The 17309-nt window shown below is 35.1% G+C and overlaps 1 protein-coding gene and 1 long non-coding RNA gene across 2 annotated transcripts; both read left to right on the forward strand.

The window, feature by feature from the left end:
* Positions 1 to 129: 129 nt before the first annotated feature.
* LOC311281203 lies at positions 130 to 3073 on the forward strand. The gene is made up of 3 exons (XR_014625777.1): positions 130 to 322; positions 1345 to 1990; positions 2612 to 3073. It is a non-coding gene; the product is annotated as an uncharacterized lncRNA (long non-coding RNA).
* Positions 3074 to 8969: 5896 nt separating this feature from the next.
* On the forward strand, positions 8970 to 16954 carry LOC311280560 (solute carrier family 22 member 13). The gene is made up of 10 exons (XM_084392797.1): positions 8970 to 9343; positions 9425 to 9525; positions 9613 to 9767; positions 10183 to 10351; positions 10428 to 10530; positions 10623 to 10753; positions 11999 to 12216; positions 12360 to 12468; positions 15133 to 15363; positions 16003 to 16954. Exons 1-10 carry the CDS (start codon positions 9110 to 9112, stop codon positions 16094 to 16096), a joined length of 1545 nt encoding a protein of 514 aa, XP_084248923.1. The 5' UTR covers positions 8970 to 9109; the 3' UTR covers positions 16097 to 16954.
* The last annotated feature ends 355 nt before the right edge of the window (positions 16955 to 17309 follow it).

A 17309-nucleotide genomic window follows, 5' to 3' on the forward strand; every position in this document is an offset into this window, starting at 1 on the left:
ATTGAATTTAAGCACATCTCCAAACGTCAGGACATGTGGGCTGTGGGCCAGTGATGCAAATAGACTGCAGACGTACGTGATCCCTTACGCAATTAAATCCTTTAGTTTAGATGCAACACCCTTAGTCTTGAGACAGAGCAGTCACTGATGTTGATGGATGTGGAGCAACAGAATCAGGAGTGTTTTATACATTTTAGCAAGAAGACATTTCTGCTTTAGTAGCAAGGGAGATTTCGCATTTCTAAAACACAATTCTATTGGCTACAAATTGGCCTATTGTCACACTTGAGTTCATAATTCAACAAGGTTCCTATACGAAAAGGTAAGTTCCTGTAACAAACTGTTTAATTGTCTTATGTGGTGATCCAAATAAGGAAGTAATTTAACTGGGTAAATTGTTTATAATAATTTAATACTGGGTAAATGGCTAAATTCAATGGCTATCTATACTAGCTATAATGTACGTGTGTCTGTAAATATGCAGTATATTCATTTTCAGTATCATCTCAGGAACTGAAGAGAGGAAAGAGATTAAGGAATGGCATACATGCATCTCTTGCACATGATTAGCTTCTGGAACGCTGAATTGAAACCCTGTTACTGTATTATCATTGTTGTTTAATTTGAAATGCAAAATATGAAATCTGTTCTTGCTTTTGACTTGCTTCTGTTCTTGCTCATTTGTATTAAGCACAAATGAGCATTCAAATTGTGCAATGATCCAATTTTACTTTTTTAAATAGTTAATTATTTAAAGTCAGACTACTAAAAAGACCAAAGCTATAGCCTACTAAATATTTTTTTAATAGGCCTATTGAAATATTTGTTTACATGTACTGTTATATATCACAAATAAAACAAATATTTACATAAATACTAATTTGATAGCCTATATATTTTACGTTTGTTAAAGCAAGTTCAAATTCCCCATAAAATAGGCCCTACAGTCATATTTGTGAATTTTGAAACCAGTGTCTGCTTTAAAAACGTACATTTACTGACAGGTTTTATGTTTGACTTGGGCCTAACAACGTTAATGTCAAGTGAACCCAAAATGCATAATTTCTCTTCCCGTGTTGCGACTACAAATTGAACAGCTCTGTAATGAATTATCTCCTTAATAATCACATCGGAATAAAACAGTCAACTGAATTAAAAGAGTAGGCTATGGTTGCTTATTCAGACAAGACTAATAGTCGAGGCAGGTTAGAGCCTAATCAGCCTATAGCCTACATTTTGTGAAGTTTTTAATGGTTCTCTAACTGTAGTTCCGTTTTGACTGCTTGTTTTATCTGTTGTTTTGTTCTTATTTACTAATTTGCCTAATCTAATTTAACCCCGTAGGACAATCCTAGCAAACATAAATGGAAATTCTCACACGGCTGTTCCCCTACACGAAAACGGTTGCAGGACTGAAGACAGCTTTAACCCAAGTCCTGAGGTTTAGGGAACCGACGGCGGAGTCCGGTAGAAATGCCACTCATCTTCCATCCGTTAATATCCACCGAGAGAGCCAAACATTTCACGGGCAGCTCCGCACCCCCTTCACCTGGAGGGTGCTAAAGCAGAGGCGCAGCTCACGCGGGCTTTTTACAGCGCAGTTGGCGGGAATTGTGTTTCAAATAATGTCTGTAACGGTCGCTGATGAACGGAGTCTCATTAGTAGGCCTACATCAGCACTGAGTAAATGTGATGGATTGACGGAGTCTTCGTGAAAGACTTATCGTGTGATCGCAAAAGAGATTTAAACTAATTTTCTTTCTTTTATTTTATTTTAATGAGACTTGTTTTTTATGCTTTGACTCTAGAAAATTGAATTGTTTTAGAGATGCCACTTGGTGTCAGTGATGATGAGTAGGCCTAACTTATTTTGTGAGTCAGTAAAGTCTAAAGAGTATAATGAGTATAAAATAAGAATATAGGCTAGGCTACTAGAAATCAATAGGCTATACAGGCAGGGGTAAATCCTCCTGGAGATCTTACCTGCAGAGTTTAGATCTACAGTGCTATGCATAAGTTTAGACACCCATGCTAAAGTTGACTAAAAAGAGGAATAAAAAATCATCTTTTGGAAATTGAACTTAATGACTCATAGAGGCAGGCAGATTTTTATTTTGAAAGGCCAGTTACTTCATGGATCCAGGATACTATGCATCCTGATAAAGAGATTGGCATGGAGTACTTTCCATAAGATCATCTCTCAATGCAAATCAAACCAGCTATTAGGCTAACTGAAATAAAACCATGCCAATCTCTAGGTATGGTGAAGGCTATGTGATGATGTGGGGCTATTTTAATTCCAAAGGCCAAGGGAACTTTATCAGGATGCATAGTATCCTGGATCCATGAAGTAACTGGCCTTTAAAAATAAAAATCTGCCTGCCTCTATGGGAATTTAACATAGGGGTGTCCAGACTTATGCACCCTGTATTTTAAGGAAGAACATTTATTTATTTACGATACATTATTCATTCACAAAGAAAATTGGTGTCCTTAAAGGTTGGATTTTTCCAAAAATTTTTAATTAAGGCATTAAGTTCAATTTCCAAAAGATGATTTTTTATTCCTCTTTTTAGTCAACTTTAGCATGGGTGTCTAAACTTATGCATAGCACTGTATCTAACCTTGATCCAACACACCTGTCTTATCCTCCTGAAGATCTTAACTAGCTTCGGTTGTGTTTGATCTGTTGAAGCTGAACTTTGCATGAAGGTAGGCCTAGATCTCCAGGAACAGGATTGGGCACGGACAGCAGGCTATCTGCTTTATTTTAATGTAAAGGACTATGTTGAACTGTTGAGATTAATAATTTGTTAAGCACAACCAAAAAAATATTAATTTGATAGACCTACACATTTTTATATTTTGAGCATGACTTGTGACTTTTATACAATTATAGCCCTACAAAAAAACATTGTTTGCCATGGAAATGTATCTATTGTACTTGTTTGTATTTAGTTTGTATTTCAAACTAAACTATGTATTATGTATAAAATACAGATAACACTTTACAATAAGGTTCATAAGTTAACATTAGTTAGCATGGACTAATAATAAACTGCACTTATACAGCATTTATTAATCTTTGTTAATTTCAACATTTACTAATACATTATTAAAATCTTGTTAACATTAGTTAATGCACTGTGAACTAACATGAACAAACATGAACAGCTGTATTTGTATTAATTAACGTTAACAAAGATGAACAAATACAGCAACAAATGTATTGCTCATGGTTAGTTCATGTTAGTTAATATGTTAACTAATAAACCTTATTGTAAAGTGTTACCAAAATATCCAACATGTAACACCTCACTAGCAGCTATGTTGCAAAATCTGATTTGCGGTTGACTTTTGATCTTTATATTCATTACAGTTCCCCTGTCTGAATTTCTCTGAACGCTAATAATAATTAACATTTTAAGAAATAAACACAATCTACAAATCAGAAAAAACATGGCATACAGTAATTTTAACTCATCCTGCCAGGTTGTCCTTTGGACCCAGGATTTTCCCCTGGAAGGGGTCCCCTGGGTCCATTGAGAAGACATTGTCACTAAATTGTTAATTATTTCCATATTTATAAATAAAAGATTTGTTTATAATAATAGTCAATATTATTATGAAGTGCTACTGAGAAAAAAAAAAAAAAAAACAGGGTACTAGGTCTGTAACAAAAACAAAACAAGTAATAAAAACTCAGTGAGTGTTTTAGCGCAATTTTCTCACGTCATGGGATCACAACACTAAGAGATAGTAAATGAAAGAGAAAATAAGTTGCTCGAGAATATAACTTTCTCTTGAAATTCAAATGAACTTTCTGAAATCAAATCAGCAATGGATAATAAAAAAGGCACAATCACTTGACTAGTTGAACATAATTTTTTTTATTAGCTCATTATTTTTTACATCTTGTGTTCACTCAATATCCTCGATTTTCTCTGTATCTATGAAGGACTAAAAATGACAGAACGAAAAATAAATAAATAAATAAATAAAAGTAGAAATAAATAAATAAACGCAGAAATAATAGTGAAAATAAATACATTTTGGTAATATAAATGGCTATTTCTGTATTTTTACATGTATTTTATTTATCTATGCATTTCTATATGTATTTATTTATGTATTTATATATTTATTTATATATTTATGTATTTATATATTTATTTATTTATATACGTATTTATTTCTAAATTTATTTATTCCTACATTTATTTATTTCTGTATTTCCACATTTCTACATTTATTTATTTCTGTATTTCCACATTTCTACATTTATTTTTCCCTGCGCATGTATGCTAATTTACCTATGGCTAAGCCACGCCCCCTCCACTCACTCAGACCAGACAAACATTCAACATTGGGTAACAGGCGCTATGGCAGCTGTCACAGTAGGAGACATTTCACAGGAGGCAATTGATGATTTTTTGGAGACAGAAAGATTATATATCATCTCGATGTCACCAAAAGGGCCTTAAATATGCATTGGAGGGTTATATTAATAATTTTATTGTTGAGAAGGTCGATAAGCTTCAGCTCCAGACAAAGATTTACAGTTCACAGTGTAAACGTTATAGTTTGGTGGTATTTCGCTTCAAACGCTCGCTTTATACGCGTCCTATTCGCTTTGGATTCAAAATGTTCAAGCGTCGAACTAGACGCGGATACGCGCGAATTTGACGCTCTATTCGTGCTTGGTGTGAGCGCAGAAGAACAGGCTGCAATGTCAGATTGCAATGCTGGAGTGTGTGTGTGTGTCAGAGAGCGGGCGCGATCGAACAGTGGAAACATAAAAACATACTCCATTTTGTTCATACAGGACATAATTAAAACTGCAAAGTGTTTAGCCTACTTATATTTGTGTAAAACACAACATTGTGCTTTTGTCAAACTGTAAACTCTTGTCAAACTGTAACCTACAACTGTCACCCAACCAAAATCACACACACGTACGCTGTTTAAAAGCCAAAATGACAAGAAAAAACATAAAAACGAATAAAAACTGACTAACTGCAATGCATTGCAATGGACGTGAAAGCAGAGAATGCTATGCGTACTGTGATTGGCTCATCGCGTTTGGGGGCGTGGCTTATCCATAGGTCAATTAGCATACACGCACAGGGAAAAATAAATGTGGAAATACAGAAATAAATATATGTAGAAATGTGGAAATACAGAAATAAATAAATGTAGAAATGTGGAAATACAGAAATAAATAAATGTAGAAATAAATGCATATATAAATAAATAAATATATATATAAATACATAAATATATAAATAAATGTATAAATACATAAATAAATACATATAGAAATGCATAAATACATAAATAAATACATGTAAAAATACAGAAATAGCCATTTATATTACCAAAATGTATTTATTTTCACTCTTATTTCTGCATTTATTTTTTTATTTCTACTTTTATTTATTTATTTATTTATTTTTCGTTCTGTCATTTTTAGTCCTTCATATGTATCAGCTTCCTTTTCTGCTTTGTCCTCTTCAGATTCTTTTCTGCTTGACTATTGGCTTGTGACTTTGTAAACTCTTCTTCTGCTTTCGAGATATTTGCCAAAACATCCTCTGAAAGCCACGAGTCATCGTAGAAATCAGATACGCCTGATGAGGAAGCCGTTGGTGTGGATGTCGCCATCTTTTGTCGCTTTGCTGAACGTTCTTCCATTTATTTTGCAACAACCTCTTGTCGTTTTCTCATATATTCTTGCTATATATTCTTCCAAATCTTGATCGATACCTTCATTGATTTCTTGCCGTAATTCAGTGGAATTAATTGTGCTCATGACTCTTGTGAATACCTTCCTTACGTATTTCTGTGGAACAATAGTTTTATAGGTGAAAAGGCCATATTTTTCTTATTTCCCTTCATATAAAGTTTTAATTAATTTTTGAAGCATAAAGGAAATATTTTTGATCAATTCTTTTTTTCTAATATTATTGTAAATTTTAGAAGCTATCGATTGCAATTTGTTTCAACTCGATAGCTATTATGGTTGCCGAGAAATTTGCAAAAAACGGATTTTTTTCTGGAATTTCCAGGAAATCCAAAATCTTTTCCTGGATTTTTTTTGTGCGTTCCCGAGATTAGACCTTCCTTAACATAATGCCGAAAACCCGAAGTCTCTAGGTGGTCTGGTTGAGGAGTAGATAGAAGTGCAAGATTGGTGCGCACAGACAGAACAGAACAGAAATCATGAGTTGTTAATCGCAATTTTGTCCGGTGGAAAATTGCGCTAAAAACATCAGGTTTTACCTCTAACATAGCCTATATACCACTAACAGCAAAATATATTTTACACACCTATGGGCATATTTTACACTGTAAAAAATTTCTAACCCTCCCAAATCAAAAATTTCAAGTGACCGATAACATCTAAATTTTTCAATTGGCCCAAGTGAAATTCTTGTTGCAATAGTCTGTTAACATTGGCTCAATGAGAAATAATGCGTCAGACTAATTGAAAAATTTAGATGTTATCGGTCACTTGAAATTTTTGACTTGGGGATGTAATTTTTTACTGTGGCAAATATGCTACTATCTACACTCACAGAAACTTTAATTTCAGTCTTGACTCTTCAAAAGGAGTTGCCATTTCAGACCCACAGTTAATATAGGCCTATTTGTTTGGAGTAGCCTAGCATGCATTTGAAAATAGGCATTATTGCAAGCTACTTCTAATAGTTAGCTTTTACATGTATAAAATGTGAAACAAATGTACAGCGAGTACATTTTTATTTCACTTTTGTGGACACAGAACCGTTTGAAACTGATAGTTTACAATTCACACTCAGGTAAACAGTAGCCTATAGGCTAGCCTTTACCAGATGAAGTGTCAGAGTCAATACTGTGCCCAGTGGTGCAAAAATGGGGCATGCATGTGCAGTGCATAGGGGCAGTGCATTTTCTTTGAAAATCTCCTTTAATAAAACTTTATAAAAAAATTCTAAAATTATTATTATTATTATTTAAATATGAAAGGAAATGTTTTTATTTAACTTTTGTTAAACATTTAAAATTATTTTATTATATCAATATCAACTGCTCACCCTCCGACTTTATCAGCGACATCCAGCAATAGGCTATGTTATCCCTGAACAACCGCTGAAAACAGCTAATACAAGCTCATCCGGGTTACTGAAGTCAGCAGCAGTGCTATATGCTTGCTAGGAACTTGTTTTCTTCATGTAAGTTTTGCTTTTGGTGAGCTAATAAAATATTAAAACTCAGTCAAATCAATCTTTTGTGTACAATTATGTCATCCAGTGTTGTGGACTCGCTCTCTTGTTTCATACAAATGCAGCTGCTCCCATTTTGTGACTGTTTTGTACACTGTTGGATTATAAGACAACAAATTTTAAACGTACAATTTTAAAATGTGAAACATAAAAATGTATGTGGCGAAATGCTGCATGTAATAAGTGGTATGACTGTAAGTTACCGGATCCCTTAAATGTCCGTCTACTTGGACTTGCCACGCTAGCAACTGCTCTCTCCGCAGAAGCTTTGCATTGTTTAATCAAAGTTTAATTGTTTAAGTCGACTCGGATCAATATTTCATGTCTAATTATTTACTTATGTGGCAAGTAGCCGTGTAATAAGTGGGACCTGATTACCCTATGGGGGGTTTATTCTGAGATAACAACCAGCTGGATGTAGCAGCTACTAATCACTATAATGTATATGAGGAAGACTATGCAGTGTTATTTAACATTTGATTATTCTGTACCTGAATACTGTTATACCTTCCTGAAAATGTTAAAGCTGTGTTTATTTCATTTGTTTAATCTTTGTTCTTTTAAATTTATTTTGGCCATTGGTGAAAGTGTATTTGTTCTTGTTTTATTTAAATTTCACTGGTAGGCCTATCTAAAATTTGGTAGCTTATTTATTTGAATAAAAGGTTACATGGGTCAAAACAACAATGGGTGGGGGATGGGGTGTAATGAGTGGGGGGCGCCAACTCTGACGCCGGTTTCACACTGCATGCGTTAGGAGCAGCACACTGGCAGCGTTTGTCATGATGTCACATAATAAATAGTGATAGGTAATTGATACCTGAATTATATTTATTAGGCTATCATCTGCAATGGAGATTCTGCATATTATATTAGCACTCCACTCATCTCCATGAAAAGCGTTCTGCAAAAGATAAAAACTTTACGGAATCGTTTAGATTGTTGAAATATCTGATACATATCTAATTTACAAACATTACCCATCATAAACATCTTAAAGATAATTCATAAATGTCTGTAATAACAAACAGCAAAGTTCTTAATAGAGACGTAGGCTATTGTAAATGAGAAATTCTCGAAAACAAATTCAACAAAATCATGCACATCATATGTCTATAGGCTACTGTGTGTGCTATATAAATCTGTCTATTCTATTTACCTTTCTATACTGAGTTGAGGTTTTCGCTCGTGTGCCAGGGAAAGGTTGACAAAAACACTTTTAAATACCATCGGCACCAAGAGCCACTGCAACTTCATCCCGTGCCTGCAGTCTTTATAAAGCACATTATGTGGATCATAAACTTTATGCTTTAAATGAATCTGTAACTTAAGCTAACACAATAGATATCATCAATGCGCTTTTTGGGTAGAACTGCTGTGTATTTTGGCCGTGATCGGTGTCACTTTAATTCACCGTGAGCGGCGCAGCAAAAATAGACTCGCCGACGACATGATCTCGGGACTGCTGCTTCTGCTCTGCTCCTGCTACGCACTGCTTACGCTTTGCAAACGCTTGCAGTGTGAAACCGGCGTGATCTTGCAAAACCCCAATAGCAAATGTGCAGTTGCGCCCCTGCGCCTTGCCTTATTGACCCCGTCGCGTCATACTGGTAGTGAGAGATTCTAACTCTAGGAGTCCAAAGTAACCAACAACATGTGATATTCACATAACCAGAAAGACTACAAAGGATGGAGAGAATACGTCTTCAGAAGTCCCAGTCATGTCAGAAACATCACGTTTCAAATGCTGACTCTCAGGGAAAGATAAGTGCTCGTTCTAACCGTAAGTGTATTTAGGGATACAACTCCTTTATAAGGGAACTTTACTTCCAAGCACCGGCGAAATGAAGACGGACGGCGCTTTTTGTCGGTTTGTTGGTCCACTACAAAAACGTGTTTATTTGATCCTTACTTTACCGATCTTTTTCACAGCCTTTACATTTTTCGTGGATGTGTTTACGTTACACATTACGCCTTGTAGTGAGAATATAGCGAAGTCTTTGAACCACCACAGAGTGGACATTAATATTTCCAACATCACAGCAAGTCGGACGGAGAATCACAGCGACCCCACGAGTGTGAGTAGCCTAATTAAGATTGCACAATAGTCTATTTAAAGCGCAGCACAAATTACAGCTACTGTATCTGTTTTGCCACAGGATGACACGTGTCACGAAGCTAATATTTTTTCTCATGGGAAAGCGACATACATGACGGGTTTACTTATCGGCTCTTTATTCGGAGGTGCTGTATCTGACAGGTTGGTATTCGCCCCTTTCTGCCAGACGCTGTTGCGACTGAAGCGTACGAGTTAATAACAGAAAGTGTATTTTCTCCCTCCAATCAGATATGGAAAGAAATTACTACTCATTTGCTGCTCAGCGGTCCATGCAGTCGCTACTCTGACAGCGGCATTTCTGCCGTATGTGTCCGTGTACCTGACTGTCCGCGGCATCAGTGGTGCAGCCTGTTGTGCCATTCACATCTGCACCTACAGTTTAGGTACAGTAACGCTTATGTGTCTTCTTATTCTCTGTTAACACTGGAGGACAACAAATAGACCATTTAAAATAAATAACGGTGGTCAGTCTTGCACCTGGAAAACTACTTTTCTACAATGTAAAAAATACATGATCAATAAGTTATGACAACATGTGTTTTTACATTGCTTTAACTCATCAAAATAAGCTTATTATAAGTTATACAAGATTCAACTCATTTTTAAGTCAGTTTAAATGACTTAAAGATCCAAGTTGAGTGTAGGCTACTTAAATTTTAAAGGCAGCAACTTATTTTTTTCCTCAAACTTTATATAGCCAATAGGCTATATCAGAATTGAACAACATAGATTGAGTACAGACTATAACTTGACAATGAATTTATGAGGCCTGATAAAAGTGCTTATCTGGTTTCTCAGGGGTTGAATGGAGCCTGCCCAAGTATCGCATCTGGCCTCCCACCCTGTTTTCTTTCATCTTCAGTCTGGGAATGATGGGATTGGCCGGTGTAGCTTTCTTGACCAGTGACTGGATGCAGTTTTATCTGGCACTGGGCATCCCTCAGATCCTCTTTCTGCCTCTTTATTTGTTAGTAGAACAAACACAAAATCTTCAATGCATGTTAAAGTGTGTTGCATTATTTATTTATTTTTGCAATTATTAGTTTTCTTCCAGAATCTCCTCAATGGCTGCTTCTTAATAAGAGGATGAAAACATTAGAGGGCTATCAGAAAAGAAGTCCTGAGGACAAACACTACTTGGATCTTGTAAGACGCAAAGTCGTACTCTAGAATTGCTCAAATGTTTGGAAAGTGCATGCGACATGAAAACGTAAATTGTACATTTCTTTCATTGACAGCTTTTGGAGTCTGTGGACATTGAGAAGCAGAAGTCACTCACAGAGAAGACCTCCGCTAAACCAGAGTCTAATTTCGCCAACTTTACATCACATACTATACTGCTGCGCCTGTTTATCATGAGTTACATTGGGTATGGAAGTTTAACTCTGGTAATGCAATTTCAGTTATCGTTTTCATTTTCACTTTTTGAAAGTACGTTGCTGTATTTTAAAAGTAGCATGTGTGTTTTTCATAGATTTGGAGGATTTTTAAGTATGTGGCACAGAGGGAGGTGACCTTTCACTTTGAGGAATGTCTTACTGGAGTTGTTTTTAAAAGCTCAAATAGTTTTCCTGAATGACGTAACGTTAAGGGGCTGTTACCAGCAATCCCCACTGGCAAGTGTGACTGTAAAATATTATATGATCAATAATTTATGACAACATATGTTTTTACATTGCATTAACTCATCAAAATAGGTTAGGCCATTTTCAACTTTTTTATAAGTTACACAAGATTCAACTAATTTTTAATTTTTAAAGTCAGTTTAATGTAATTTTAAGTATAAATGACTTAAACATTCAAGTTGAGTGTACTTTAAAATTTAAGGTAGCAACTTTTTTTTAGAGTGAACTACCACTTTGCCTCGGATGTTTCCAAACTTTATATAGCCTATATAGTCCAGCCATTTTATGAAAAAAGGTTGAACAAATTGCAACAGAAGCAAACTCAACTGATTTTATATCCTCAATATGTCAAAAAAAGCCCAGAAGAATCCCATTAGGGGAAAGTTTCGAAAAAGACCCAAATATAGCCTATTCATACGCCTATTCATTCTTTTTCTTACGTGAATAGGGTAGAAATTTTAACCTTCAGATATCACCATGAAAATTACGGAGTTGATTACTTGCATCAAGACAAACAAAAAATGTATTACAAGTTTTTTAAAATTGTTTGTTAACATGGACAAACGGTGCATAATCTAATTACGTATGTGCTAATTTGCATAAATACCTCAACAGATCTAAACACTGGGTATAGCCGGGTGAAAATGTCTTGTTGACATATAACAGTAAAATACTTAATGTTGAGGTCTGAATTGAACCCATTTAGGCTACCCATGAGCATTTTGGCTTAAAATGACTGCACTAATAGGCTATATTACAAAATTGTACAACATAGATTTAGTACAGACTTAACACAATTAAGTTGAAATGACTTAAACATCCAAGTTGATTGTACTTAAAAATATAAGGCAGCAACTTTTTTTCAGTGTTGGAAACATTTCTAATAATTTATTTTCTCTGTAACTACTGGCAATATCTGATCATATTCATAGATATTTCTATTATCCACACAGTCCTTTCACACACAGTTTTCATGTTTTTTTTCACAGTTTTGCATCTGCTCTCACTTATTATGGGATCTGCTTCAGTGTGGGAAGTTTTGGTGTAAATATCTATCTGGCGCAGTTTTTCTCTGGACTATCAGAGGCTCCCTCTTTGCTGCTTCCATTTCTGTTGAAGCGATGGGGCCGTAGGCCGTTCAGCATGGGCTCGCTGTTCCTTAGTGGCATTTCCTGTATGCTGTCCCTCCTCGTTTCCATGTTCTGCGGTGAGAGACACTGTCTATGAAATACAATCATCATATGATCATAATCTGAGATTGCTTAGTGCTTAGTGTAGATGCTATATAAGTTCATTAGAAGAATATCACTCTTACAACTGTTATTTGCAATATTCTCTCTTTCTGAACAGACATGCCTGCCCTCGTTATGAGTCTGGCGCTGATGGGTAAGCTGTGTATGCAGTCTACCACCTGTGTCTCTCTGCTCTATGGAATTGAGCTGTTCCCAACTGTAATAAGGTACACAATACCCAGACAGGCGTACCTGATAAAACTCATTATTGATAATTAGATAACTTGTCTCTAAGTTCAAAACACACCTTAGAGTCTACCGTGGTAATGTTCAGATCTCTCAGTCATTAAATGTGCAAGTACAAACTTCTTTGTAAAGTGTGGACTTAAATAAAAATTTAGACCATTTGCAAAAAGTATCTATATTACAGCTCCTAAAAACATTTTAAAATGTATGTCACGTTATGGTGCCGAAAACAACACGCACGAACCAGGAAATTCTATTTAAATGGTCTTTAATAACAAATCTAAAAATGCATAGGAGATTGCTTGAGATTTACTGGATAATATAACAAAACAGAAATAGTGTTCATTTTGTCAGCTATTTTTAAATTTAGTCTTAGTCTTAGTCAACCTTGTCCTGTTTTTGTTTAGTCAAGTTTTAGTCGACTAAGGAAACCAACAAGGAGATTAACGAGGCTAAACGGTAAGGAAAGACAAGAAACGCAGACACATGAACAAAAAGACAGTGAAACCAGACATTATCCTGACAGTCTGAGTATTTGCTGATCTATGAGAGTATTCAGTACTAATCAAAAGAACATCTGTGGCATTTCCTGCACTGTTAGAGAGATATTGGATTGTTGATCCACAGTGCGAGACGCAGGTAGACAGAGTAAAATATGCTGATTCATGGTAGACATTATAAAACACTTTTTTTTTATCAGTTACATAATATTGTGTGGAAAGTGGCAGTGGTGTGTATGTAAGCAAACAGCACAGTACTAGATAATAGATAAAAATGTTCACACACTTAATCTGAAATGTTCAGATAAGTTGTTGCACACCTTGTTGCACAAGATCTGCTGTAATGAGTGAGAAGGCAATGCTTGATTGACTTTATAAAACACTGTTATAGAGTTTAACTGAATTTGATTAGTTAATAATTACACTCTTAAAAATAAAGGTTCCAAAATGAACAGCAATGCCAGAGCAGTGATGCCATATACAGGTAGGAGAACCATTTTTTTCTTATTGTGAAGAACATTTTAATAATCTAAAGGACATTTTTGTTTATAGGCCATCAATGGCAATAAAGAGCCATTATTTTTAAGAGTGTAGATGGAGGAGATAGGAGCTTGTTCAAGGTGAAGTGTGCCGTTTTAAATGGAATGTAAAAAAAAAGAAAAAAAGAAATTGTTTTCAAACAGGTTTTTGAAACCTGTCATGACTTACTCATTCTGTCTCAAAAAATCCAGTAACTACACCAACACTGAAAGTTTTTATTTTTTTATTTTGTTGATTTGATATTGATTAACACACTCAGTTTTCTCTAATAAATCTGAGAATAGTTGAGCTAATCCCATTTATCACACAACAAAACAGGAACTGTTTTGGAAGTTAATTTGAAAACCGGTTTCAAAGTGCAAGTTTTTGAAAATGATAGCGTTATTGTCTCCTACAAAAATGTGTATTTGTGAAAACGGTGACGTTATGTGCATGCGTTTTACATGTTAAGCCTGTAGGCCCGTAGTGTTTCTTTACAAAGTGACATCGCCAACTACTGGCCTGGCCTGCATAATACAGTTGTTGTTGTTTTTTGTGTGTTTTTTGCGATTGGTGTGAACGGGGATCGTTTTGACAATGTTGTCATCTGTACGCGAAAAACACAAAGGAAATACGTTTCTATGTTTATTACATCGTTGTCGTGTAAACATACCCCTAAAGGCTACATTACATTTACATCTACATTAATACGGATTCATTTGAAAACGGCGTTTTCGTTTCAAAACGCTCTCCATCCACACTTGCGTTTTCCAATAGTTTCTCGTCCACACTGAATCGTCGGAAAGTGATAAATGCACCTTACTGCGCATGCAGAAACCCTCTTAAAAGCTCACTGAGATGATACAGACGGAACAAGACATAATAAAGGGGGAGTTTTCAATTCGGTTCAAAATACAATATCGGACAGGTCTTCTTCAAAACATACCTTGTTGTCCAACTCTTATACTAAACAGTCTATACTACAATAGTCTTATACTAAACATACTATACTATACTATACTAAGAATATCCCCTTATACTTGGGGATATTCTGGGGATATTTAATCTGATTTTATCAATCAATAAATTCCACTAGAAACAAACCTTGTTGTATTATTTTAATTTAATACTGTGAAGCTGCTTTGATACAATCTGTATTGTGAAAAAGCGCTATACAAATATATACTTGACTAAACAGATTGCCCTGTCAGATCCCTGGAGGTCAAGATTTCCAACTAGTAAAGTGTTCTCTTTCTTTTCACGCTCACCGTTCATACTCAATTTTTTTCTTTCGGACGGTAAAATGATATAGTCAGTATAGTCATTTCCGATCATGACCCCACCTTTTTGGATTTAAGGTTTCCACAAGTCAGAACTTATTCTAAACAATGGATAATTAGTTCACATTTTAAAAAAATGTTGTGTAAACAACCCCTTAGTGTGGACAAAGCCTAAGAGAAATTTCAGTCAGAACTCAAAATGTGTAGTTATAGTGTTTTGCCTTTGGAGGACAGTGTAGCAGTTGCGAATGTTGCAATTTATTTTCAACAAAGTACATTATTGTTCATGAAATGCACATTGAATTGAAGTCTCTTCCTCACTAACAAAGTGTTTTACTCTATGCAGGCAGAAGTGCGTCGGCCTGGTTAGTCTTTGTTACCGAGCGGCCTGCATTTTAAATGCGGTGATGACCCCTGAGGGCGGGATCCCTCTGCCAGCTATGATCTGTTACAGCAGTGGGCCGATCATTGGTGCAGCCCTGTGCTTGTTTCTCCCAGAGACCAGTGGCATCCCTTTACCAGACACAGTGCAGGACTGTGAGAAACAGCCCAGACTGAAGCTCTCATGCTCTTCATGGTGAGATGCATGAAAAAATGATCATTTTATTAAACAAAAAAAGTAAATTATAATATGACATATCTTTTAAGAATCAAAAATACAAGACGAAAAGATGACAATCATTGAACAAAGAAGTAATTTCTGCAAACTGTCTTTGCTTTTAACATATTACATATATCGTTTAAATATTATATTCAAATTAAATTTAGCATTCTTGGTGAGTGCCTGTATGTTGTCATTGTATACTTAACCAGCCATATAGAAAGCCAATAAAGAGCTAAGTATATGATACGGCCCTGAAGTTCTGGTAGCTGAAAAGCTTCTGCTGATCAGGTTAAACAAACATGAACATGTACGGAATATTTTGAATTCCAGAGAGGTGAATGGAACAGTATGTCAGAATTGTTGTAAACAAGTGTGCGGCACAGCATCAATGTTAAACTTAACAGTAAATGTCATGCCATGATAGCTTTTTATTATCATCATGCTATCTACTGTATATCATTGTATATAACCAAAAGATAGCAACCTGTTTAAAGATATAAGGGGAAAAAATGCTGGTCAGCTGCAGCCAAATAGTCAATATTTTAATTATAAGAATAAATACAAATCATTATGAATTAATAAAATATGTTTTTTTTCTTTTTTTTATGTCAGTTTGCCCATGAAGTATAAACAGGAGTCAGATGCTTCTTTTACCAAGGAGACGGACATGAAGAACCAAACGGAATGCAGTCCCCTCTCAGCATAGTCAACAAGTGGACACTGTTTCCTGTCTTAGCAGAAAGTGACTTTTGAAAGTGAAATTTTTAATTTCTTTTAATATCTTTTTTTATATCAGTTTTGTAAAAGTGAGTGTCTATGCTCAGGATGTCAGCATTTCAAAATGATATTTTAAAGGAATTCTACTATGTAATGGTTTTTTGAGATGCGTCAATAATGAACTGGATGAAGATACTGGAACAACACAAAACACGTTATTATGGACTCATTCGATGCTGCTATTGATGAATGCACAATTTGTCTTTATAGAGCTCAAAAAATGCACACATTTTTATACATTTTCTCCTTTGAGTATATAGTTTTGTAAAGCTTTATTGACAACTTTACAGAATTGATTTCTTACATTTTGCTCTTGGATCTTTAAAAAGTAAAATGTTTACCTTCACAAAAACACTTGGGGGCAAAGTCTGTAATTCTTAAACAAGTCTTACAATGAAATACAGTTGGTTAAATCATTGTTTTGAACAGCTTGCATAATATACCATGCAACTCATATAGAGGAATACTACAGTAATGGCCATGTTTGTGTGTGGAGAGACTTCAACTCAAGATATAATGTGCTCATTTCTGATTTTATTAAAAAGGTTATTTATTGGTAATATGGATCTGTGAACATCCATTGCACAAAGGGTTCTTTAGATTATTATAATGATCCTCACAAACTGTTCAGGTTTCTGAGGTTCTTTGGGAAACCCAAAATGGCTTTTCCATGGCATCGCTGTTAAAACCTTGATTTTTAAGAGTGTGTGGTACTGTAATGTTATCTACATGTTTGATTTCTCCTTGAGAATAAAGGCCACTGCTCATGCATGCTGGCTATGGAAAGTACAATTTTATTTTCTTGATTTCAAAGACATTACGCATATGGTTGTTTGCTGAAGTGGAATAGAATCATTACTAGAACTGAATTATTATGTGTCTAGAACTTTCTACTATTTGTCTTTTATAAAAAAAAAAAAAACTTCCAACCCAGCTGCTTCTTAAATGAGTCACCAGTATTACATTTGTGATTTTTGGATGTCTTTACAGTTTCTTTATGAAAGTTTAACAAAGTGGTCACATATTAAGATCCCAGTACAGCATACATTTAACCTCACCCAAGGGTCCAAACACATTCAATCAGCTGAAGTCTTTCGACAGTAACAACTAATAACCAGTAATGTTACATTTTCCACTACATA

Source organism: Rutilus rutilus (genome assembly GCF_951802725.1).
Source record: "Rutilus rutilus genome assembly, chromosome: 21".
In the NCBI taxonomy this organism is placed as follows: Eukaryota; Metazoa; Chordata; class Actinopteri; order Cypriniformes; family Leuciscidae; genus Rutilus; species Rutilus rutilus.

What these genes read in the sequence shown, in the direction of transcription:
- LOC311280560 (XM_084392797.1), top strand. Translation starts at nt 9,110, where the DNA reads ATGAAGACGGACGGCGCTTTTTGTCGGTTTGTTGGTCCACTACAAAAA. An exon ending in CATCTGCACCTACAGTTTAG is followed by an intron (nt 9,768 to 10,182) that starts GTACAGTAACGC and finishes CTGGTTTCTCAG; the next exon opens with GGGTTGAATGGAGCCTGCCC. An exon ending in CCTCGTTTCCATGTTCTGCG is followed by an intron (nt 12,217 to 12,359) that starts GTGAGAGACACT and finishes CTTTCTGAACAG; the next exon opens with ACATGCCTGCCCTCGTTATG.